Source organism: Tinamus guttatus, unplaced genomic scaffold, assembly GCF_059628265.1.
Source record: "Tinamus guttatus ecotype Peru unplaced genomic scaffold, ASM5962826v1 Tinamus_guttatus_pri_ptg000902l, whole genome shotgun sequence".
In the NCBI taxonomy this organism is placed as follows: domain Eukaryota; kingdom Metazoa; phylum Chordata; class Aves; order Tinamiformes; family Tinamidae; genus Tinamus; species Tinamus guttatus.
Genome location: NW_028289436.1, coordinates 26504 through 53046, shown reverse-complemented (window position 1 = coordinate 53046; position 26543 = coordinate 26504). Strand labels below are relative to the sequence as shown.

The window sequence follows — 26543 nt, the reverse complement described above, 5'->3', positions numbered from 1 at the left end:
ACATGGGGACGCGTGGCAGCGGGGACGGGGGGTCTGCGTGGGCCAGGGGAGCACCCTGGCACGGCTGGAGAGCCGGGAGGAGCTGGTACCGTGGGGACACGGGACACGGGGACACGGGGACGTGGGAACGTGGGGACATGGGGACGTGGGGACATGGGGACACGGGGACACGGGGACATGGGGACATGGGGACACGGGGACGCGTGGCAGCGGGGACGGGGGGTCTGCGTGGGCCAGGGGAGCACCCTGGCACGGCTGGAGAGGCGGGAGGAGCTGGTACCGCAGGGACATGGGGACGTGGGGACATTGGGACATGGGGACATGGGGACATGGGGACGCAGAGCCTGTACCGGCCTGGGGAGCGCCCTGGCATGACTCGAGACCCTGGAGGAGCTGGTACAGCAGGGAGACGGGGACGTGGGGACATGGGGATAGAGGGATGCGGAGATACGAGGACATCAGGGAGGAAGGGTTGTGGGGACACAAGGATGCCAGGGGTGTGGGGACACCAGGGACACTGGGGATGCGGGAACGCAAGGACGTGGGAGTGCAGGGACACAAGGATGTGAGGACGCATGGATGCAGGGACACGGGGATGCTGGGGATGCCAGGGACGTGGGGACACAGGGATATGGGGATGCAGGGATGCTTGGACACAGGGACACAAGGATGCGGGGATGCAGGGATGCGGGGACACAGGGACACCGGGGATGCGGGGATGCCAGGGATGTGGGGACACAGGGATACGGGGATGCAGGGAGGCCAGAGATGCAGGGATGTGGGGACAGTTGGACACGGGGACATGAGGATGCGAGAACACAGGGATGCAGGGACATGGGGACACAAGGATGCCAGGAACGCAGGGATGTAGGGATACGGGGATGCAGGGAGGCCAGGGACACAGGGATACAGGGACACTTGGACACAGGGACATGAGGACACGGAGACACGAGGATGGCAGGGACGTGGGGACGCAGGGATACGGGGATGCAGGGAGGCCAGGAACGCAGGGATCCGGGGATACAGGGACATTGGACACGGGGACATGAGGACACGGGGACACGAGGATGGCAGGGACGTGGGGACGCAGGGATACGGGGATGCAGGGAGGCCAGGAACGCAGGGATACAGGGACGCGGCGACATGAGGACATGGGGACGCAGGGACGCAGGGTGCCCGTCCCAGTGGTCACGGCGCTGTCCCCGCGCTGTCCCCGCGCTGTCCCCAGGCGTTCGTGACACACGAGGTGGCCCTCGCGGGCGGCAGGGCCCCGCGCTCCTTCTGGCTGGGCCTGGCGTTCGACGGCGCCCGGCGCGTCTGGGCATGGAGCGACGGAGCCCCCCTGGCACCGGCACTGTAGGGACACGGCGGGACACGGGGACCGGCACCGCGGGGCGGGGGGACGGGATGGGGACGGGGACGGGGACAGGGATGGGGAGAGGGATGGGGACAGGGATGGGGATGGGGACGGGGAATGGGGATGGGGAAGGGGACAGGATGGGGAGGGGGATGGGGACAGGGATGGGGATAAGGATGGGGATGGGGATGCGGGCAGGGCAAGGGATGGGGATGGAGACAGGATGGGGACAGGGATGGGGATGGGGACAGGATGGGGATAGGGAGAGGGATGGAGACAGGGATGGGGACAGGGACAGGGATGGGGATGGGGATGGGGATGGGGATGGGGATAGGGAAGGGGACAGGGACAGGATGGGGACAGACATGGGGACAGGGACGGGGAGGGGGATGGGGACGGGTATGGGGATAGGGACAGGATGGGGACAGGGAGAGGGATGGGGACCCGGATGGGGATGGGGAGAGGGATGGGGATGGGGAAGGGGAAAGGGACATCATGGGGACAGGGATAGGGATGGGGATGGGGACAGGGATGGGGATGGGGACGGGGATGGGGACAGGGATGGGGATGGGGAAGGGGAGAGGGACAGGGATGGGGACTGGGACAGGAATGGGGATGGGGATGGGGAAGGGGACAGGGACAGGGATGGGGATGGGGATGGGGGTGGGGAAGGGGACAGGATGGGGACAGGGATGGGTTGGGCATGGGGATGGGGATGGGGACAGGGACAGGGATGGGCTTAGGGACAGGGAAGGTGAAGTGGGGACATGGAAGGCGATAGGGGACGGAGGACAGTGATGGAAATGGGAACAAGGGCCAGAGATCGGGATGGGGACAGGGCTGGAACAGGGCAGGGGTTGGGAGCCCCTGGAGACACCTCATGGGGACCATGGGGACACAGCGGAGCAGGTGCCACCTCCAGACTGTCCCGAGGGCCCAGGGAGGCTGCACCCCCGGCCACCCCATTGCCCGACCACTGTCACCCTGTGTCCCACCTCCCTGCCACCCCGTTACCCCCCTGCCTGTCCCACCTGTCCCTGTGTCCCCATTACCTGCCCCATTTGTCCCCCATCACCCAGGTGCCACCCCAGAGCCCTCCCAGGTCCCCGCCTGCCCCACTGCTGGTGTCCCCAGCCCCATTGCCAGCCCCCCAAAACCTCCGGCCCTGGGGGACCCTGAGTCTGAGAAGGGGGGATGCAAGCACAGTCTGAGTGTGCATGCATGTCTGTGCACATGTGCATGCATGAGGATGTGCATGCACGTGTATGCATGCCTGTGCATGCGTGTGCACATGCATGAGTATGTGCATGTGTGTATTTGCATGTATGGGTGTGCATGCATATGTGTATGCGTGCACACCTGTGTGTGTGCATACGCGCGCACACATATGTGCATGCATGTGCGCGCACGCATGTGTGCATATGCATGCATGTGTGTGCATATGTCTGCTTATGTATGCCCACGTGTGCGCGCATGTGTGTGCACACATGCATGCATGAGTATGTGCATTAGTGTATTTGCATGTAGGGGTGTGCATGCATGTGTGCATGCCTGCATGTGTGTGTGCATGCATGAATACGTGGATGTGTGTATTTGCATGTACGGGTGTGCATGCATGTGTGCATGCGTGCACACTTGCGTGTGTGCATATGCATGCACACATATGTGCATGCATGTTTGCATATGCATGCGTGTGTATGCATATGCATGCTTATGTACGCCCACATGTGTGCATGCATGTGTGTGCACACGTGCATGCATGAGTATGTGCATGCGTGTATTTGCATGTACGGATGTGCATGCATATGTGCATGTGTGCATGCCTGCATGTGTGTGAGTGCATGCGTGGATGTGTGTATTTGCATGTAGGGGTGTGCATGCATGCACAGGCATACCTGTGTGTGTGCATATGCATGCACACATATGCGCCTGCACGTGTGCATATGCATGCGTGTGTGTGCATATGCATGCATGTGTGTGCATATGCATGCTTATGTACGCTCGCATGTGCGCGTGCATGCGTGCACACGCATGTACGTGCATGCACGCGCTCCCTGCGCAGGTTCTCGCTGCAGGCGCGGAAGGGCTGCGCGTTCCTGCATGCCCGGGGGGTCTCCGCGGGGCCCTGCAGCAGCTCCCACCGCTTCCTCTGCAAGAAGCTGGCAGGGCTGGGCCTGTCCTGAGCCCTTGCTGCACGGTGCAGCTCGCTTGCTGCATGGTGCTGCATGGTGCAGCTCGCTGGCTGCATGGCATGCTCGCTGGCTGCATGGTGCTGCATGGTGCAGCTCGCTTGCTGCATGGCGTGTTCACTTGCTGCATGGTGCAGCTCGCTTGCTGCAGCCTCCAGCGCAGTTTTGTGCAGCGGTTTCACCCGCTGCAATAAATTCCAGCTGGTTTTCGGAGCGGCGCTGCCTCCCGTGCTGGCCTGGCAGCGCAGGACGGTCCCCAGGGCTCACCCGGATAAATGGGGGCTGTGACACCCCGGGGTGTCCCAGCGTGTCCCAGTGCTTCCCAGTGTGTCCCAGTGCATCAGGGCTGGGGCTGTTGACACCCCAACATGTCCCAGCGCCTCCCAGCATGTCCAAGTGAATCCCAGTGCATCCCAGTGTGTACAAATGGATCCCAGTGCATCCCAATCCCCCCAGCACGTCCCAGTGCTACCCAGCATCTCCCAGTGCATCCCAGTGTGTCCCAGTCCTTCCCAGTGAGTCCCAGGGCCTCCCAGCATGTCCCAGTGCTTCCTAGTGTGTCCCAGTGCATCAGGGCTGGGGCTGTGACACTCCAATGTGTCCCTGCACCTCCCAGCGTGTCCCAGTGAATCCCAGTGTGTCCCAGTGAATCCCAGCATGTCCCAGTGCATCCCAGCAAGCAGGGCTGAGGCTGTGACATTTTGGGGTGTCTCAGCACCTCCCAGTGTGTCCACATGCATCCCAGTGTGTCCCAGAGCCTCCCAGCATCTCCCAGTGCTTCCCAGTGTGTCCCAGGGCCTCCCAGTGTGTCCCAGTGCATCAGGGCTGGGGCTGTGACATCCCAACATATCCCAGCACCTCCCAGCATGTCCAAGTGAATCCCAGTGCATCCCAGTGTGTACAAATGAATTCCAGTGCGCTCCAATCCCCCCCAGCACATCCCAGTGCTACCCAGCATCTCCCAGTGCATCCCAGCGTGTCCCAGTGACTCCCAGTGTGTCCAAGTGCAACCCAGAGCATCCCAACACCTTCCAGCATGTCCCAGTGCCTCCTAGGATGTCCGAGTGTCTCCCAGTGTGTCCAAGTGTCTCCCAGGGTGTTCCAGTGTCTCCCAGTGTGTCCCAGTCCCTCCCAGTGTGTTCCAGTCCCTCCGAGCTTGTCCCAGTGCATCCCAGGGTATCCCAGTGTCTCCCAGTGTGTCCAAGTCCCTCTCGGCATCTCACAGTGCATCCCAGAACATCCCAGTGCCTCCCAGTGTGTCCCAGTGCCTCCCAGCGTGTCCCAGTGTGTCCCAGTCCCTCTCACCATCTCCCAGTGCATCCCAGCATGTCCCAGTGCCTCCCAGGGTATTCCAGTGTCTCCTAGTGTGTTCCAGTCCCTCCCAGCATGTCCTAGTGCCTCCCAGTGTCTCCCAGTGTGTCCCAGTCCCTCTCAGCATCTCCCAGTGCATCCCAGCATGTCCCAGTGACTCCCAGTGCGTCCAAGTGCAACCCAGTGCATCCCAACACCTTCCAGCATGTCCCAGTGCCTCCTAGGGTGTCCCAGTGCCTCCCAGTATGTCCAAATGTCTCCCAGTGTGTCCTAGTCCCTCCCAGTGTGTTCCAGTCCCTCTCAGCATCTCCCAGTGCATCCCAGCATGTCCCAGTGACTCCCAGTGTGCTCAAGTGCAACCCAGTGCATCCCAGCACCTCCCAGCACGTCCCAACACCTTCCAGCATGTCCCAGTCCCTCCCAGGGTATCCCAGTGCCTCCCAGTGTGTCCAAGCGTCTCCCAGTGTGTCCCAGTGCCTCCCAGTACGTCCAAATGTCTCCCAGGGTGTCCCAGTGCATCCCAGGGTGTCCCAGTCCCTCTCAGCATCTCCCAGTCCCTCCCAGTGTGTCCCAGTGCATCGCAGCATGTCTCAGTGACTCCCAGTGCATCCAAGTGCAACCCAGCGCATCCCAGCACCTCCCAGCACGTCCCAACACCTTCCAGCATGTCCCAGTCCCTCCAAGCTTGTCCCAGTCCCTCCCAGGATGTCCCAGTGCCTCCCAGTGTGTCCCAGTGCCCCCTGCCCTGTCCCCAGTGCCCCCCACCACCGGTGCCCGCAGGGACGCAGTGGGGCGGCCGCTGCCTTGTCTTTATTGCGGCTCCCGCGGCGCCCCCGTCCCGTCCATCCCGTCCATCCCATCCCATCCCATCCCATCCCATCCCATCCCGTCGTTCCCGTCATTCCCGTCTCAGCACTCGATGGAGTCCTCGAGCAGCTGCAGCAGCGCGGGCGGCACGCGCGGCTCCTCCTCGGCGCCCTCCTCGTGCAGCGCGGGCAGCGTCACCGCGCGCCACCCCCGCGGGGACCCCCCCGCTGCCACCGCTGCCACCGCCGGGGACACGGGGCTGCCCGGAGTCACCGCGGTGGGGACGGGAGACGGGCCATGCGCCGGGCCATGCGCCGTGCTGGGAGATGCACCATGCACCATGCTGGGAGATGCACCATGCATCGTGCTTGCAGATGCGCCATGCACCGTGCTTGCAGATGGGCCATGCACTGTGCTAGGAGATGCACCATGCACCGTGCTAGGAGATGCACCATGCATCGTGCTTGGAGATGCACCATGCACCGTGCTTGCAGATGGGCCATGCACCGTGCTGGAACATGGGCCATGCACCATGCCGGGAGATGCACCATGCACCGTGCTGGGAGACGCGCCATGCACTGTGCTTGCAGATGGGTCATGCGCTGTGCTGGAAGATGCACCATGCACCGTGCTTGCAGATGGGCCATGCAACATTCTGGGAGATGCGCCATGCACCGTGCTTGCAGATGCGCCATGCACGGTACTTGCAGATGTGCCATGCACCGTGCTGGGAGATGCACCATGCACCGTGCTTGCAGATGGACCATGCACCATGCTTGCAGATGTGCCATGCACCGTGCTGGGAGATGCACCATGCACCGGACCATGCAGTGTGCTGGAAGATGCACCATGCACCATGCCGTGCACTGCACCGGGAGATGGGCCATGCACTGCACCGGGAGATGCACCATGCACCATGCTTGCAGATGCGCCATGCACCGTGCTGGGAGATGCACCATGCACAGTGCTTGCAGATGCGCCATGCACCGTGCTTGCAGATGCACCATGCACGGTGCTTGCAGATGCACCATGCACCGCACTTGCAGATGCACCATGCACAGTGCTTGCAGATGCGCCATGCACCATGCTTGCAGATGCACCATGCACGGTGCTTGCAGATGTGCCATGCACTGTGCTAGGAGATGCACCATGCACGGTGCTTGCAGCCGCGCCATGCACGGTGCCCACAGCCGTGCCCGTCCCCACCGCGGTGGCCGCGGGGCCACCCTCGGCCTGGCCCACCGAGTTGGCCACCGTCTTGTTGTCCCCGCGGCCACCCGCGGGCGCCTCGGGGTGCCCGTCGCCCACGTCGCCGTAGCCCTCGTTGGGGAAGCAGAGGCTGCCGGCGCCCGGGGGGGCCTTGCTGGCGTTGACCTGCGCGGAGGGACGCGGTGACGCTCGGTGACACCGCGGGGACACCCCGGCCGCGCGGGGGCCCAACGCACCCATGGTGGGGACACCGTGAGCTGGGGTCGCCATGTCCCCATGCACCCCATGGTGAAGACTCATGGCCCAGGGTCACCCTGTCCCCATGCACCCCATGGTGGCACCTCATGCCTTGGGGTCACCCTGTCCCCATGCACCCCATGGTGAAGACTCATGGCCCAGGGTCACCCTGTCCCCATGCATCCCATGGTGGCACCTCATGCCTTGGGGTCACCCTGTCCCCATGCACCCCATGGTGGGGGCTCATAGCCCAGGGTCACCCTGTCCCCATGCACCCCATGGTGGCACCTCATGCCTTGGGGTCCCCATGTCCCCATGCACCCCATGGTGGGGGCTCGTGGATGCATTGGGTCCCCATGCACCCTGGCATGGGGACACCGTGAGCTGGGGTCACCATGTCCCCATGCACCCCATGGTGGCACCTCATGGCTTGGGGTCACCCTATCCCCATGCACCCCATGGTGGGGGCTCATGGCCCAGGGTCACCCTGTCCCCATGCACCCCATGGCTTGGGGGTCACCATGTCCCCATGCACCCATGGTGGCACCGCATGGCTTGGGGTCCCCATGTCCCCATGCACCCCATGGTGGGGGCTCGTGGATGCATTGGGTCCCCATGCACCCTGGGGTGGGGACACCGTGAGCTGGGGCCACCATGTCCCCATGCACCCTGGGGTGGGGTCTCGTGGCCCGAGGTCGCCATGTCCCCATGCACCCCATGGTGGCACCTCATGCCTTGGGGTCACCATGTCCCCATGCACCCCATGGTGGCACCTCATGGCCCAGGGTCACCCTGTCCCCACACACCCCATGGTGGCACCTCATGGCTTAGGGCCACCCTCTTCCCATGCACCCTGCACTGGGGACACCATGACATGGGGCCACCCAGTCCCATATTGGAGGGTCCCATGACCCAGGGCCACCCTGTCCCCATGCACCCTGCGCTGGGGGCTCACGGCCTGGAGTCACCATGTCCCCAGGCACCCTGGGCTGGGGACACCATGACCTGGGGCCACCCTGTCCCCATGCACCCCATGGTGAAGTCTTATGGCCCAGGGCCACCCTGTCCCCATGCACCCCATGGTGGCACCTCATGGCTTAGGGTCACCCTGTCCCATGTTGCAGAGTCCCATGACCTAGGGCCGCCCTGTCCCATGTTGGAGGGTCCCATGACCCGGGGCCACCCTGTCCCCGTGTTGGGGACGCCGCGGCCGCACTCACCGGCTGGAACCACCTGAGGCTCTGCAGAGAGAGCGGGACAGCGTGAGCCGGGGCCAACGCGGGGGGCCCAGGCGTCCGGGTGCCCCAAGCGCCGCCCAAGGGGCCCAGGTGTCCGGGAGTCCCTAGTGCTGCCCAAGGGGCCCAGGCGTCTGGGCGTCCCCAGCGCCACCCAAGGGGCCCAGGTGTCCGGGCGCCCCCCCCGATTCCCCAGTGCCACCCAAGGGGCCCAGGCGTTCGGGCGTCCCAAGCGCTGCCCGAGGGGCCCAGGCGTCCCCAGCGCCCCCCCTGAGTCCCCAGCACCACCCAAGGGGCCCAGGCGTCCGGGTGCCCCCCTGAGTCCCCAGCGCTGCCCGAGGGGCCCAGGCGTCCGGGTGCCCCCAGCGCCACCCAAGGGGCCCAGGCGTCCGGGTGCCCCCCTGAGCCCCCAACGTCACCCAAGGGGCCCCGGCGTCCGGGCGTCCCCAGAGCTGCCCAAGGGGTCCAGGCGTCCGGGCATCCCCCCTGAGTGCCCAGTGCCACCCAAGGGGCCCGGGCATCCGGGCACCCCTCTGAGCCCCCAACGTCACCCAAGGGGCCCTGGCGTCCGGGCACCCCCAGCGCCGCCCAAGGGGCCCAGGCATCTGGGTGCCCCCCTGAGTCCCCAGCACCATCCAAGGGGCCCAGGCGTCCGGGCGCCCCCCTGAGTCCCCAACGTCACCCAAGGGGCCCCGGCGTCCGGGGGGACCCTACCACGTTGGGGTGCTTCTCGAGCGCCAGCGCCGCGCGGTCCGCGGTGCCCTGGTGCTGCTGCCGCCTCTTCATGGCCCTCATGACGAGGAAGAGGATGGCGGCCGTGAGGAGCACCAGGGCGGCCAGGCCCCCGGCCAGGACCCCCGTGTGCACCGCGCTGCGGCCCGGCCCCACGTCCAGGGGGTCCCGGGGGGCTGCGGGAGGCTGCGTTAGTGGGGCTGGCGCTACGGGGCAGCCCCGTCAGTGGGGCTGGGTGCTATGGGGCAGGGGCAGCCCTGTCAGTGGGGCTGGGTGCTATGGGGCAGGAGGAGCTCCGCCAGCAGCGCTGGGTGCTATGGGGCAGGGGGAGCCCCATCAGCGGGGCCGAGCACTATGGGGCAGGGGCAGCCCCGCCAGGAGGGCTGGGTTCTATGGGGCTGGAGGACCCCAGTCAGTGGGGCTGGGTGCTATAGGGCAGGAGGAGCCCTGTCAGCGGGGCTGGGAACTGTAGGCCTTGGTCCTATAGGGCTGGAGGATCCCGATCAGTGGGGCTGGACGCTATGGGGCAGGAGGAGCCAGGTCAGCGGGGCCAGGTGCTATGGGGCAGGGCGCTATGGGGCAGGGCGCTATGGGGCAGGGTGCTATGGGGCTGGGCGCTATGGGGCAGGGCGCTATGGGGCAGGGTGCTATGGGGCTGGGCGCTTTGGGGCTGGGCGCTATGGGACTGGGCGCTATGGGGCAGGGTGCTATGGGGCTGGGCGCTATGGGGCAGGACGCTATGGGGCTGGGCGCTATGGGACTGGGCGCTTTGGGGCTGGGTGCTATGGGACTGGGCGCTATGGGGCAGGGTGCTATGGGGCTGGGCGCTATGGGGCAGGGCGCTATGGGGCAGGGTGCTATGGGGCTGGGCGCTATGGGGCTGGGCGCTATGGGGCAGGGCGCTATGGGGCAGGGTGCTATGGGGCTGGGCGCTATGGGGCAGGGCGCTATGGGGCCAGGCACTATGAGGCCAGGCGCTATGGGGCAGGGCGCTATGGGGCAGGGCGCTATGGGGCGTACCCGCCTGCCCCGGCCGCAGCACCTCCAGCTCCACGGTGGCGTTGGCCGTCTCGCCCGACTCTTCGTCCCGCGCCAGCACCTGGGGGGCAGGCGCCGCCGTGGGGCCCTCCCAGCCCCCCGGGGGCCGCCCGGACGCCTGGGCCCCTCCCCAGCCCCCAGCCCCACGGAGGGGTCCCAACCCCCTCAGGGACAGGGTCAGTCCCTGCAAAGTCCAGGCTGGGGTCCTGCCCCCATGGGTGCTCGATGTGGGGACGGGTCCTGCCCTATGGATGTGTGGGGCTGGGTCCTGCCCTATGTGTGTGTGGGGCTGGGTCCTGCCCTATGGATGTGTGGGGCTGGGTCCTGCCCCCATGGGTGCTGGATGTGGGGCTGGGTCCTGCCCCCATGGATGTGTGGGGCTGGTCCTGCCCCTCGGGGTCCCATCTGGACGGTGCCAGCCCTGGGGCCGGGTCCTGCCACCCGGGCGCCTCCCATCTGGCTCCTGTGTCCCCTGCACCCAGGGCCTCATCCCATCCCCATCCCGTCCCATCCCATCCATCCCATCCATCCCATCCATCCCATCCCATCCATCCCATCCCCATCCCATCCCACCCCATCCCATCCCCACCCCATCCCATCCCATCCATCCCATCCCCATCCCATCCCATCCATCCCATCCCATCCATCCCATCCCCATCCCACCCCATCCCATCCCCACCCCATCCCATCCCATCCATCCCATCCATCCCATCCCATCCATCCCATCCATCCCATCCCATCCATCCCATCCATCCCATCCCATCCCATCCATCCCATCCCATCCCATCCCATCCCCATCCCGTCCCATCCCATCCATCCCATCCATCCCATCCCATCCATCCCATCCCATCCCATCCCCATCCCGTCCCATCCCATCCATCCCATCCCATCCATCCCATCCCGTCCCATCCCATCCCGTCCCATCCCATCCCATCCCATACCATCCCATCCCATCCCCATCCCGTCCCATCCCATCCCATCCCATCCCATCCATCCCATCCCATCCCATCCCATCCATCCCATCCCATCCCATCCCATCCCATCCCATCCCGTCCCATCCCATCCCATCCATCCCATCCATCCCATCCCATCCCGTCCCATCCCATCCCATCCCATCCCATCCCATCCCCATCCCGTCCCATCCCATCCCATCCCATCCCATCCATCCCATCCCATCCCGTCCCATCCCATCCCATCCCCATCCCGTCCCATCCCATCCCATCCATCCCATCCATCCCATCCCATCCCGTCCCATCCCATCCCATCCCATCCCATCCCCATCCCGTCCCATCCCATCCCATCCCATCCCATCCCCATCCCATCCATCCCATCGCATCCCATCCCATCCATCCCATCCATCCCATCCCATCCATCCCATCCCATCCCATCCATCCCATCCCATCCCATCCCATCCCATCCCGTCCCATCCCATCCCATCCCATCCCATCCCCATCCCGTCCCATCCCATCCCATCCCATCCCCATCCCATCCCATCCCATCCCATCCCATCCCATCCCATCCCATCCATCCCATCCATCCCATCCCATCCCGTCCCATCCCATCCCATCCCATCCCATCCCATCCCATCCCCATCCCGTCCCATCCCATCCCATCCCATCCCATCCATCCCATCCCATCCCATCCCGTCCCATCCCATCCATCCCATCCCATCCCATCCCATCCCATCCCATCCCATCCCATCCCATCCATCCCATCCCATCCCATCCCATCCCATCCCCATCCCATCCCATCCCATCCCATTCCATCCATCCCATCCATCCCATCCCATCCCGTCCCATCCCATCCCATCCCATCCCATCCATCCCATCCATCCCATCCCATCCATCCCATCCCATCCCATCCCACACCTGCAGCCGGTAGGAGCGCCCCGGACGCAGGTCCCCCCGTGCCACCAGCAGCCCGTTGGGCATGATCTGCACCAGCTGCTGGCTCAGGTTGGCGCGCGGGCGCAGGCTGTACCGCACCTGCGGGTTCAGGCCCTGGGGGGCCGGGGGGCTCAGCCTGGACCCATGGGGGAGACCCCCAGGGACATCCTGGGACCCCCTGGGTACCCCCTGGGCACCCCTGGGACCCCCTGGGCACCCCTTTGGGCTCCCTCGGTTACCCCATGGGCATCCCCCTGGGCATCCCCCTGGTGGCCCCATGGGCATCCCCTGGGTACCCCCTTGGCCTCCCCTGGTGACCCCATGGGCATCCCCCTGGTTATCCCATGGACATCCCTCTGGGATCCCCTGGGACCTCCCAGGCATCCTGTGGGTACCCCCAGGCATCCCCCTGCTTACCCCATGGTTACCTCATGGGCATCCCTCTGGGGACCCCTGGAACATCCTGGGCAACCCCTGGGTACCCCCTGGCACCCCCTTGGCCTCCCCTGGTTACCCCATGGGCATCGCCCTGGGATCCCCTGGGGCCTCCTGGGCACCCCCTGGGTACCCCATGGGCATCGCCCTGGGATCCCCTGGGGCCTCCTGGGCACCCCCTGGGTACCCCATGGGCATCGCCCTGGGATCCCCCGGGCATCCCGTGGGTACCCCCAGGAATCCCCCTGGAACCCCCTGGCCATCCCTCTGGGCATCCCCCTGGGATTCCCTGGGACCTCCCAGGCATCCTGTGGGTACCCCCAGGCACCCCCTGGGACCCGCTAGTTACCCCATGGGCATCCCTCTGGGGACCCCCGGGACCTCCCGGGCACCCCCTGGGTACCCCCAGGCATCCCCCTGGGACCTCCTGGTTATCCCCCCCCGGGACCTTCCGAGCATCCCCCTTGTTACTCCATGAGCATCCCCTGGTACCTCCTGGGCACCCCCAGGCATCCCCTTGTGTACCTCTTGGGCATCCCCCGGTACCAACCAGGGATCCCCCTGGTACCTCTTGGGCATTCCCCTGGGACCCCTTGGGTACCCCCTGGGCATCCCCTCTGGGTACTTCTTAGTACTGCCCAGTCACCCACTGGTACCCTCTGAGCATCCCCCTGGTACCCCTGGGCACCCCCCTGATACATCCTGGTACCCCCTGAGCACCCCCCCGGGCATCCCCCTGGTAGCTCCTTGTAACCCCTGGGTACCCCCAGGTACCTCCCGGGCATCCCCCTGGTACCTCTTGGGCATCTCCTGGGCATCCCTCATGTGTTCCTTGAGCATCCCCCTGGGTACTCCCCGGGTAACCCCTGGGTATCTCCCTGGCAGCCCCCATTACCCTCCTGGTACCCCTGAGCACTCCCTGGTTACCCCCCAGGCATTCCCCCAGTACCCCTGGGCATCCCCCTGATACCCCATAGCACCCCTGAGCACCCCCTGGTTACCCCCAGGCATCCTCCTGGTACCCCCTGAGCATCCTCGGGTTCTTCCCCGGGCATCCCCCTGGGTATCCTGCTGGTTATCACCCAGGTATCCCCCTGGTTTTCCTCCGGGCATCCCCCTGGTACCCACGGGCATCCCCCTGGTACCCCTGGGTATCCCACTCGTTATCCCCCAGGTATCCCCCTGGTTATCCCCTAGGCATCTCCCGGGTACCCGCTGGTATAACCTGGGCATCCCCCCGGTACCCCCGGGCATCCCCTTGTTACCCCCAGGCATCCTCCTGGTACCCCCTGGGTACCCCCCGGTACCCACAGGCATCCCCCTGGTTATCCCTTAGGCATCCTCCTGGTATTCCTTGGGTACCCCCTGGTACCCCCAGGCATCCCCTTGGCATCCCCCGGGTACCCACTGGTATAACCCGGGCATCCCCCCGGTACCCCTCTGGTCATCCCTTAGGCATCCTCCTGGTTTTTCCCCGGGCATCCTCCTGGTACCCTCTGGGTACTCTCGGGCATCCTGCTGGTTATCCCCTAGGTATCCCCCTGGTACCCACTGGTATAACCCGGGCATCCCCCTGGTACCCCCAGGCATCCTCCTGGCTAACCCCCAGTCATCCCCCCAGTACCCACTGGTATAACCGGTGCATCCCCCTGGCACCCCCGGGCATCCCCCTGGTTTTTCCTCAGACGTCCTCCTGGTACCCTCTTGGTACCCCCAGGCATCCCCCTGGTTATCCCCCAGGCCTCTCCTTGGTTATCTCCCAGCCATCCTCCTGGTACCCCCTGGGTACCCCGCGGTATCCCCAGACATCCCCCTGGTTATCCCCTAGGCATCCTCCTGGTACCCTCTTGGTACTCCCTGGTACTCCCAGGCATCCCCCCGGTACCCCTGGGCATCCCGCTGGTTACCCCCAGTCATCCCCCCAGTACCCACTGGTATAACCCAGGCATCCCCCCGGTACCCCGGGACATCCCTCTGGTTACCCCCAGTCATCCCCCTGGTACCCACTGGTATAACCGGTGCATCCCCCCGGTACCCCTGGGCATCCCCCTGGTTATCCCCTAGGCATCCTCCTGGTACCCCCTGGGTACCCCCTGGTACCCCCGGGCATCCCCCTGGTTATCCCTTAGGCATCCTCCTGGTATTCCTTGGGTACCCCCTGGTACCCCCAGGCATCCCCTTGGCATCCCCCGGGTACCCACTGGTATAACCCGGGCATCCCCCCGGTACCCCTCTGGTCATCCCTTAGGCATCCCCCTGGTTTTTCCCCGGGCATCCTCCTGGTACCCTCTGGGTACTCCCGGGCATCCCGCTGGTTATCCCCTAGGTATCCCCCCAGTACCCGCTGGTATAACCGGTGCATCCCCCCGGTACCCCTGGGCATCCCCCTGGTACCCCCAGTCATCCCCCTGGTACCCACTGGTATAACCGGTGCATCCCCCCGGTACCCCTGGGCATCCCCCTGGTACCCCCAGTCATCCCCCTGGTACCCACTGGTATAACCGGTGCATCCCCCCGGTACCCCTGGGCATCCCCCTGGTTATCCCTTAGGCATCCTCCTGGTATTCCTTGGGTACCCCCTGGGACCCCCAGGCATCCCCTTGGCATCCCCCGGGTACCCACTGGTATAACCCGGGCATCCCCCCGGTACCCCTGGGCATCCCCCTGGTTACCCCCAGTCATCCCCCCAGTACCCGCTGGTATAACCGGTGCATCCCCCTGGTACCCCTGGGCATCCCCCTGGTTACCCCCAGGCATCCCCCCGGTACCCACTGGGTACTCCCTGGTACCCCTGGGCATCCCCCTGGTTATACCTTAGGCATCCTCCTGGTATCCCTTGGGTACCCCCTGGGACCCCCAGGCATCCCCCTGGTTACCCCCAGTCATCCCCCCGGTACCCACTGGTATAACCCGAGCATCCCCCCGGTACCCCTGGGCATCCCCCCGGTACCCCGGTCATCCCCCCAGTACCCCCTGGTATAACCCGGGCATCCCCCCGGTACCCCTGGGCATCCCCCCGGTACCCCGGTCATCCCCGTCCCCCCGGTGCGGTGGCGCGTGGGGACACTCACGTCCTCGAAGTCGGCGTCGTGGGCGCGCAGGGCGAGCACGCGCCCGCCGTAGGTGGTGAGCAGCACGGGCTCGCGCGGCGCCGCGGGCGCGAAGGCGCGGTAGGCGGCGCGGGCGAAGCGCGGCGGGTGCCGGTTGGCCGCCAGCACGCGCACCAGCGCCTCCGTCACCGCGTACTTGGTGGCGTCGTTCGCCTGCGCGGCCTGCGGGGACGGCGCCGCAGCTCGACCCGGGAGCCCTCGTCCCGACAGCCCGACAGCCCAACAACCCTCATCCCAACAGCCCTCATCCCAACGGCCCAACAACCCTTGTCCCAACAGCCCTCGTCCCAACAGCCCAACAGCCAAACAGCCCTCATCCCAACAGCCCTCAACCCAACAACCCTCATCCCAACAGTCCAACAGCCCTCATCCCAACATCCCAACAGCCCTCATCCCAACAGCCCAACGTCCCAACAGCCCTCATCCTGACAGCCCAACAGCCCAGCAGCCCTCAACCCAACAGCCCTCGTCCCAACAGCCCTCAACGCAACAGCCCTCATCCCAACATCCCAACAGCCCGCGCCCCAACATCCCAACAGCCCTCATCCCAACAACCCTCGTCCCAACAGCCCTCGTCCCAACAGCCCTCGTCCCAACATCCCAACAGCCCTCGTCCCAACAGCCCAACTGCCCAACAGCCCTCATCCTAACAGCCCTCATCCCAACATCCCTCAGTCCAACATCCCAACAGCCCTAATCCCAACATCCCAGCAGCTCTCGTCCCAACAGCCCTCACCCCAACAGCCCAACATCCCAACAGCCCTCACCCCAACAGCCCTAATCCAAACATCCCAACAACACTCGTCCCAACAACCCTCATCCCAACAGCCCAACAGCCCTCGTCCCTGGCACCCAACAGCCCTCACCCCAACAGCCCTCACCCCAACAGCCCTCATCCCAACAACCCTTGTCCCAACATCCCAACAACCCTCGTCCCAACATCCCAACAGCCCTCGTCCCAGCAGCCCTCACCCCAACAGCCCTAATCCCAACATCCCAACAACCCTCGTCCCAACAACCCTCGTCCCAACAGCCCAACCGCCCTCGTCCCTGCCACCCAACAGCCCTTGGCCCAACAGCCCAACAGCCCTCATCCCTGGCACCCAAGAGGCCTTGTCCCAACATCCCTCATCCCAACAGGCCTCATCCCAACGTCCCTCACCCCAAGCATCCCTCATCCCCAGCACCCGACATCCCTCACTCCAACAGCCCTCATCCCAACATCCCTCATCCCGAGCATCCCTCACCTGAGCATCCCAACATCCTTCCCCTTGAGTATCCCTCATCCTGAGCATCCCTCTTCCTGAGCATCCCTCATCCTGAGCATCCCTCACCTGAGCATCCCAACATCCTTCCCCTTGAGCATCCCTCATCCTGAGCATCCCTCCCCAGAGCACCCCTCACCCGAGCATCCCATCATCCTGAGCATCCCACCCTCCTTCCCACCCAAGCATCCCTCATCCTGAGCATCCCAGCATCTTTCATCCTGAACATCCCCATCCCAGCATCCCAATATCCTTCCTGCCTGAGCATCCCTCTTCCTGAGCATCCCAACATCCCTCCCCTTCAGCATCCCTCCCTGGAGCATCCCTCACCCCAACTATCCCTCACCCCAAATATTTCTCAACCGATCAATCCTCATCCTGAACATCCCTCATCCTGAGCATCCCTCATCCTGAGCATCCCTCATCCTGAGCATCCCAACATTCCTCCCTTTGAGCATCCCTCACATTTCTCAACCAAGCATCCCTCATCTTGAGCATCCCTGATCCTGAGCCAGCCTCATCCCAACATCCCTCCCCTTGAGTGTCCTTCCTTGGAGCATCCCTCACCTGAGTGTCCCTCATCCCAGACATCCCACACCAGAATATATTCCTTGCCTGAGCATCCCTCGCCGAGTATCCCTCTTCCTGAGCATCCCTCACCCGAGCATCCCAACATCCTTCCCCTTGAGCACCCCTCACCTGAGCACCCCTCTTCCTGAGCATCCCTCACCTGAGCATCCCAACATCCTTCCCCTTGAGTATCCCTCATCCTGAGCATCCCTCTTCCTGAGCATCCCTCATCCTGAGCATCCCTCACCTGAGCATCCCAACATCCTTCCCCTTGAGCATCCCTCATCCTGAGCATCCCTCCCCAGAGCATCCCTCACCTGAGCATCTCTCACCCCAACTATCTCTCACCCCAAATATTCCTCACCTGGGGTCCCACACTGAGCATCCCTCACCTGAGCATCCCTCACCCGAGCATCCCAACATCCTTCCCCTTGAGCAGCCCTCACCTGAGCATCCCTCACCTGAGTATCCCCCAGCTTGAGCATCCCTCACTTGAGCATCCCTCCCCAGAACATACTTCACCCTGAGTGTCCCTTGCCCCAACTGTCCCTCACCGGAGCATCCTTCAAGAGGTGCCTCTCACCCAAGGTCCCTCACCCAAACAGCCCTGCCTCGAGGCCCTTCCTCTGCCCGCGTCCCCATGTCCCCATGTCCCTGCGTCCCCATATCCCTGCCCCCCTGCATCCCCGCACCCTTGCATCCCCCATCCCAGTGTCCCTGTGTCACCTCATCCCCGTATCCCCACATTCCCATATCCCTGTGCTCCTGTATCCCCATGTCCCTGCGTCCCCATATTCCCACATCCCCACACCCCTGCATCCCTGCATCCCTGCGCCCTCGCATCCCCCCATCCCTGCATCCCTGTGTCCCCTCATCCCCGTGTCCCCATATCCCCACATCCCTATGTCCTCATAACCCGTATCCCTGTATCCCCACATCCCCATATCCCTATATCCCCATGTCCCCGTGTCCCTGTATCCCCGTGTCCCCATATCCCCACGTCCCCGCATCCCCATGTCCCCATATCCCCACATCCCTGTGTCCCCACATCCCTGTGTCCCTGCATCCCCACATCCCTGTGTCCCCGTATCCCCACATCCCCACATCCCACCTCCCCATGTCGCCACATCCCCGCATCCCTGTGTCCCTGTATCCCCATATCCCTGTATCCCAACATCCCCGTATCACCGTGTCCCTGTATCCCCATGTCCCCACATCCCCACATCCCTGTCTCTGCATTCCCGTATCCCCACATCCCTGTATCCCCATGTCCCTGTATCCTCGCTTCCCCGCATCCCCATATCCCCACATCCCTGCATCCCCGTGTCCGTGTCGCTGTATCCCCACATCCCCATATCCCCATATCCCCACATCCCCGCATCCCCGTGTCCCTGTGTCCCTGTATCCCCACATCCCTGTATCTCCACATCCCCACATCACTGTGTCCCCACGTCCCCACATCCCTATGTCTCTGCATCACCGTATCCCCACGTCCCTGTATCCCCACATCCCTGTGTCACCATATCCCCACGTCCCTGTATCCCCACATCCCACCTCCCTGCGTCCCCAAATCCCCACATCCCCGTGTCCCTGCGTCTCTGTATCCCCATGTCCCTGTATCCTCACATCCCCATACCCGTGTCCCTGCATCCCCATGTCCCCACATCCCCACGTCCCCACATCCCTGTGTCCCTGTATCCCCATGTCTCTGTATCCCCCTATCCCCATGTCCCCATATCCATGTCCCCGCATCCCCACATCCCTGTGTCCCCGCATCCTTGTGTTTCTGCATCCCCGTATCCCCACGTACCTGTATCTCCATGTCCCTGTATCCCCCTATCCCCATGTCCCCATATCCCCGCATCCCCACATCCCCGTGTCCCCGCATCCCCGTGTCCCCATGTCCCCGTGTCCCCGTCCCCACATCCCCGTGTCCCCACATCCTTGTGTTTCTGCATCCCCGTATCCCCACGTACCTGTATCTCCATGTCCCTGTATCCCCCTATCCCCATGTCCCCATATCCCTGTATCCCCACATCCCTGTGTCTCTGCATCCCCGTATCCCCACATCCCTGTATCCCCACATCCCACCTCCCCGCGTCCCCACATCCCCACATCTCTGTGTCCCTGCGTCTCCGTATCCCCATGTCCCTGTATCCCCACATCCCCGTGTCCCTGCATCCCCATGTCCCCACATCCCCACGTCCCTGTATCCCCACATCCCCGTGTCCCCACATCCCTGTGTTTCTGCATCCCCATATCCCCACATACCTGTATCCTGTATCCCCATATCCCCGCATCCCCGTATTCCCACGTACCTGTATCCCCATGTCCCTGTATCCCCGTATCCCCATGTCCCCATATCCCTGCATCCCCACGTCCCTGTGTCTCTGCATCCCCGTATCCCCATGTCCCTGTATTCCCATGTCCCCGCATCCCACCTCCCCAAGTCTCCAGCTCCCCACATCCCACCTCACCACATCCCCACATCCCTGCGTCCCTGTGTCCCCATGTCCCTGCATCCCCACATCCCTGTGTCCCCATATCCCCATGTCCCTGTATCCCCACATCCCCGTGTCCCCACCTCCTTGTGTTTCTGCATCCCCGTATCCCCATGTACCTGTATGCCCATGTCCCTGTATCCCCACATCCCCGTATCCCCGTGTCCCTGTATCCCCACGTCCCTGTATCCCCACATCCCACCTCCCCACGTCCCCGCATCCCTGAATCCCCACATCCCCGTGTCTCTGCATCCCTGTATCCCCATATCCCCACGTCCCTGTATCCCCATGTCCCCGTGTCCCCACGTCCCCGTCCCCACGTCCCCGTCCCCACATCCCCGTGTCTCTGCATCCCCATGCCCCCGTGTCCCCGTCCCCGCGTCCCCGCATCCCCGCGTCCCCGTCCCCACGTCCCGGTCCCCGCGCACCACGACGCCGAGGCGGATGGCGGGCGTGCTCCGGCTGCTCTCCACGGCGCGCAGCAGCGTGATGGCCCCGCTCGCGTTGTCGATGTGGAAGCGCCCGCTCTCCTGCCCTGGGGGGACAACCAGGGGGTCCCCCAGCGCCCCCTCCGCGTCCCCGTGTTGGGGTGCAACGGGGTGACCCCCGGCAACCCCGTCCCCCCCCCGGCGCTGGGGGATTAGGGCCCCGCTCGATCCCTTGATGCAATTTGCGCCCGCGGGGCCCATTGGATGGTGCCAATTGGATTGCGGCACCGCCGCCCCCGCGCGCCGGGATGTGCCGGGATGTGCGCTGCGTGCGCATCCGCGTGCCACGCGTGCAAGGCCCGGTGGTGTGTCGGGGCTCGGGTGTGCACACGCTTGTGTGCCCGTGTTCTCGTGTGTGCACACTCCTGTGACCATGCTCATATGCGTGCACGCTTGTGTCCTTGTGCTCTTGTGTATGCATGCTTGTGAGCCCATGTTCTCGTGTGTGCACACTCGTGTGACCATGCTCATGTGTGTGCACGCTTGTGTGCCCGTGCTCTCGTGTGTGCAAACTCGTGTGACCATGCTCATGTGTGTGCATGCTTGTGTGCCCGTGTTCTTGGTGTGTGCACACTCGTGTGACCATGCTCATATGCGTGCACGCTTGTGTCCTTGTGCTCTTGTGTATGCATGCTTGTATGCCCGTGCTCTCAGTGTGTGCACACTCGTGTGACCATGCTCTTGTGTGTGCATGCTTGTGTGCCCGTGCTCTCGTGTGTGCAAACTCGTGTGACTGTGCTAATGTGTGTGCACGCTTGTGTGCATGCTTGTGTCCCCGTGCTCTCGTGTGTGCATGCTTGTGTGCCCGTGCTCTTGTGTGTGCACGCTCGTGTGACCATGCTCGTGTGTGTGCATGCTTGTGTGCCTGTGCTCTCATGTGTGCATGCTTGTGTGCCCGTGCTCTTGTGTGTGCACACTCGTGTGTGCATGCTTGTGTCCCGGTGCTCTTGTGTGTGCACGCTTGTGTGCCTGTGTTCTCGTGTGTGCACACTCATGTGACTGTGCTAATGTGTGTGCATGCTTGTGAGCCCGTGCTCTCATGTGTTCACACTCGTGTGACCATGCTCTCATGTGTGCACGCTTGTGTGCCTGTGTTCTCATGTGTGCACACTCGTGTGACCATGCTCATGTGTGTGCATGCTTGTGTGCCCGTGCTCTTGTGTGTGCACACTCGTGTGACTGTGCTCATGTGTGTGCATGCTTGTGTGCCCATGTTCTCGGTTTGTGCACACTCGTGTGACCGTGCTAATGTGTGTGCACGCTTGTGAGCCCGTGTTCTCGGTGTGTTCAGACTCGTGTGACTGTGCTAATGTGTGTGCACGCTTGTGTGCCCATGTTCTCGGTTTGTGCACACTCGTGTGACCACACTCATGTGTGTGCGCGCTTGTGTGCCCGTGTTCTCGTGTGTGCACACTCATGTGACCATGCTAATGTGTGTGCATGCTTGTGTGCCTGTGCTCTCGTGTGTGCGCACTTGTGTGCCCGTGTTCTTGGTGTGTGCACACTCGTGTGACTGTGCTAATGTGTGTGCATGCTTGTGTCCCCGTGCTCTCGTGTGTGCGCGCTTGTGTGCCCGTGCTCTCGTGTGTGCACACTCGTGTGACCATGCTCTCGTGTGTGCATGCTTGTGTGCCCATGTTCTTGGTGTGTGCACACTCGTGTGACCATGCTCTTGTGTGTGCAAGCTTGTTTGTGCTCTGAGGTTTGCACACTTGTGTGACTGTGCTCCTGGTGTGTGCACGCTCGTGTGGCCTTGCTCTTGTGCGTGCAAGCTCGCGTAGCTGTGCTCTTGCACGTGCACGCTCCCATGGCCGCGCTCTTGTGTTTGCACGCTCGTGTGAGCGTGCTCAGGTGTTTGCACGCCCGTGCTGCTGTCTGTGCTCACACGCGCGTCCCGTTGCACGCGCGCCCCGTTGCACGCGCGCGTGCCCCCCGTACCTGCGAGCAGGGAGTAGGTGATGGGCGCCCGCAGGCCCCGGTCCCCGTCCTCAGCGTGCACCGCGCCGGGGGCGAAGCGCAGCGGGCCGGCCTGCGGGAAGGGCGGCATGGCATGGAATGGAATGGAATGGCATGGAATGGCATGGAATGGCACAGCACAGCATGGCACGGAACGACATGGCACAGCACGGAATGGCACGGAGCGGCGCAGAATGACACGGCACAGCATGGCACGGCATGGCACGGAATAGCACAGCACAGCATGGCACGGAACGACATGGCACGGCATGAAATGGCACGGAGCAGCACGGAATGGCACGGAATGACAGAGCACAGCATGGCACAGCATGGCACGGCATGGCATGGAATGACACAGCACAGCATGGCACGGCATGGCACAGCATGGCACGGCATGGCATGGAATGGCACGGAATGGCACAGAATGACACGGAATGGCAGGGAATGACACAGAACGGCAGGGAATGACACAGAATGGCACAGCACAGCATGGCACGGAACGACATGGCACGGCACGGAATGGCATGGCACGAAATGGCACAGAATGGCATGGAATGACACAGCACAGCATGGCATGGCATGGCACGGAATAGCACAGCACAGCATGGCACGGAACGACATGGCACGGCACGAAATGGCACGGAGCAGCATGGAATGGCACGGAATGACACAGCACAGCATGGCACAGCATGGCACGGCATGGCATGGAATGACACAGCACAGCATGGCACGGCATGGCACGGCATGGCATGGAATGGCACGGAATGGCACAGAGTGACACGGAACGGCAGGGAATGGCCCAGAACGGCAGGGAATGACACAGAATGGCACAACACAGCATGGCACGGAACGACACAGCACGAAATGGCACAGAATGGCATGGAATGACACAGCACGGCATGGCATGGCACGGAATAGCACAGCACAGCATGGCACAGAACGACATGGCACGGCACGAAATGGCACGGAGCGGCACGGAATGGCACGGAATGACAGAGCACAGCATGGCACGGCATGGCACGGCATGGAACGGCACGGAATGGCATGGCATGGCACAGAATGACACAGCACAGCATGGCATGGAACGACATGGCACGGCACGGAATGGCACGGAGCGGCACGGAATGGCACGGAATGACACAGTACAGCATGGCATGGCACGGAACGGCACGGAATAGCACAGCACAGCATGACAGGGAATGACACAGTGTGGCATGGCACAGAACGGCATGGAATGGCAGGGAATGACACAGAACAACATGGAATGGCACGGAATAGCACTGCACAGTGTGACACGGAATGGCAGGGAGTGACACGGTGTGGCATGGCATGGCATGGAATGGCATGGAATGACATGAAATGGTGTGGCACGGCCTAGAATGCCAGGGAGTGACATGAAATGGCATGGAATGACACAGAACAGCATGGAATGGCATGGAACAGCACAGCAGGGCACAGCACAGAATGGCAGGGAATGACACAGCATGGCATGGCATGGCACAGTAGGGCATGGCACAGCACGGAATGGCAGAGAATGACATGAAATGGCACAGAATGACATGGAACACCATGGAAAAGCACAGAAGGGCATGGAATGGCACAAAACGGCATGGCACAGAATGGCAGGGAATGACACAGGATGGAATGGCAGGGAATGACATGAAGTGGCACGGAACAACAGGGAATGGCACAGAATGACACGGAAAAGCACACAACAGGGCACAACACAGCATGGCACGGAACAACACAACATGGTATGGAACGACATGGAATGACATGGACCAGCACGGAATGGCACAGCATAGCATGGCATGGAACGACATGGAACGGCATGGAGCAGCACGGAATGACATGGACCAGCACGGCATGGCACAGAATGGCACAGCATAGCATGGCATGGAACGACATGGAACGGCATGGAGCAGCACGGAATGACATGGACCAGCACGGCATGGCACAGAACAACACAGAATAGCATAGCATGGCATGGAACGACATGGAATGGCACGGAGCAGCACGGCATGGCACAGCATAGCACAGAACAACGCAGAATGGCACAGCATAGCATAGCATGGCATGGAACGGCGTGGAGCAGCACGGAATGACATGGACCAGCGTGGAATAGCATGACGTGACACAGAACAACACAGAATGGCACAGTATAGCAGAGCATGGCATGGAACGACATGGAATGGCACGGAACAGCACGGCATGGCACAGCATGGCACAGAACAATGCAGAATGGCACAGTATAGCATAGCATGGCATGGAACGACATGGAACGGCGTGGAGCAGCACGGAATGACATGGACCAGCATGGCATGGCACAGCATGGAACAGAATGGCACAGCGTGGAAAGGCATAGCACAGAACGGAATGACATGGACCAGCATGGCATGGCACAGCATAGCATGGCATGAAATGACATGGAACGGCATGGAGCAGCACGGAATGACATGGAGCAGCACGGCATGGCACAGCATGGCACAGAATGGCACAGCGTGGAACGGCATGGCACAGAACAACGCAGAATGGCAGAGCATAGCATAGCATGGCATGCAACGACATGGAATGGCACAGAGCAGCACGGCATGGCACAGCATGGCACAGAACAATGCAGAAGGGCACAGTATAGCATAGCATGGCATGGAATGACATGGAACGGCATGGAGCAGCACGGAATGGCATGGACCAGCACGGAATGACATGGACCAGCACGGAATAGCACAACGTGACACAGAACAACGCAGAAGGGCACAGCATAGCATGGCATGGCATGGAACAATATGGAACGGCATGGAGCAGCACGGAATGACATGGACCAGCACGGCATGGCACAGAATGGCACAGAACAACGCAGAAGGGCACAGCATAGCATAGCATGGCATGGAACGACATGGAATGGCATGGAGCAGCACGGAATGGCATGGACCAGCATGGCATGGCACAGAATGGCACAGAATGGCACAGCGTGGAAAGGCACAGCGTGGAACCGCATGGCACAGAACAACACAGAATGGCACAGCATAGCATAGCATGGCATGGAACGACATGGAACGGCATGGATCAGCATGGAATGGCATGGACCAGCACGGAATAGCATGATGTGACACAGAACAATGCAAAATGGCACAGCACAGCATAGCACGGCATGGAACGACATGGAATGGCGTGGAGCAGCACGGAATGACATGGAGCAGCGCGGCATGGCACAGCATGGCACAGAATGGCACAGCGTGGAACGGCATGGCACAGAACAACGCAGAAGGGCACAGCATAGCATAGCACGGCATGGAACGACATGGAACGGCATGGATCAGCATGGAATGGCATGGACCAGCACGGAATAGCACAACGTGACACAGAACAACACAGAATGGCACAGCATGCATGGAACAACATGGAATGGCATGGAGTAGCACGGCATGGCACAGCATGGCACAGAACAATGCAGAATGGCACAGCATAGCACAGCATAGAATGGCATGGAACGGCATGGAACGGCATGGAGCAGCACGGAATAGCACAATGTGACACAGAACAACGCAGAAGGGCACAGCACAGCATGGCATGGCATGGAACGACATGGAATGGCATGGAGCAGCACAGCATGACACAGAACAACACAGAAGGGCACAGCACAGCATGGCATGGCACGGCCCGGCCCAGCGCGGCGCCATCACCTGCAGCTCGCCCTCGGTGACGTTGGCGCGGTACACGGGGCTCACGCACACCGAGGCGCCGCGCAGGCTGCGGCGGCTGCAGGGCAGGAACTGCGGGTACTGGTCGTCGCCGTCCTGCACGTGGACGCGGATGCGCGCCGACGCGTTGAAGCGCTCCTTGGTGCTCATCTCCTGCGGGCACCGCGCGCCGTGGGGGACGGGGACCCGGCACCGCGCGCCGCGGGGACACCGGGCGCCGCGGGGACACCGGGTGGCCCCGGTGCCCGTCGTGCGCCCGCATGGGGACAAGGACACTGGGACCCCCCCATGGCACCAGGAGCCCTGGACACAGCGACCCCCAAAGCAGAGGGACCCACAGGGCATGGGGACACCCAGGGCACTGGGATGCCCAAGGGACAGGGACCCCCGTGGCACCAGGACCATCAGTGCACAGGGACCCTGGGCATGGGGACACCCATTGCACCAAGACCCCTGGGCACAGGGTCCCCCATGGCACCAGGACCATCGATGCACAAGGACCCTGGGCATGGGGAC

The 26543-nt window shown here is 63.1% G+C and overlaps 1 protein-coding gene across 1 annotated transcript in view; it reads right to left on the bottom strand.

Moving 5' to 3' along the window:
* Positions 1-5766: 5766 nt before the first annotated feature.
* Positions 5767-26543, bottom strand: part of LOC148591247 (cadherin-related family member 5-like) — a 30859-nt gene continuing 10082 nt past the window's right edge. The window contains exons 7-16 of the mRNA XM_088537931.1: positions 26010-26180; positions 22309-22399; positions 20311-20417; positions 15508-15708; positions 11984-12115; positions 10098-10176; positions 9060-9253; positions 8331-8351; positions 6871-7038; positions 5767-5835 (exon numbers count right to left, since the gene is read on the bottom strand). Coding sequence (XP_088394057.1) covers positions 5767-5835; positions 6871-7038; positions 8331-8351; positions 9060-9253; positions 10098-10176; positions 11984-12115; positions 15508-15708; positions 20311-20417; positions 22309-22399; positions 26010-26180 — 1233 coding nt within the window. The remainder of the gene's footprint in view (positions 5836-6870; positions 7039-8330; positions 8352-9059; positions 9254-10097; positions 10177-11983; positions 12116-15507; positions 15709-20310; positions 20418-22308; positions 22400-26009; positions 26181-26543) is intronic.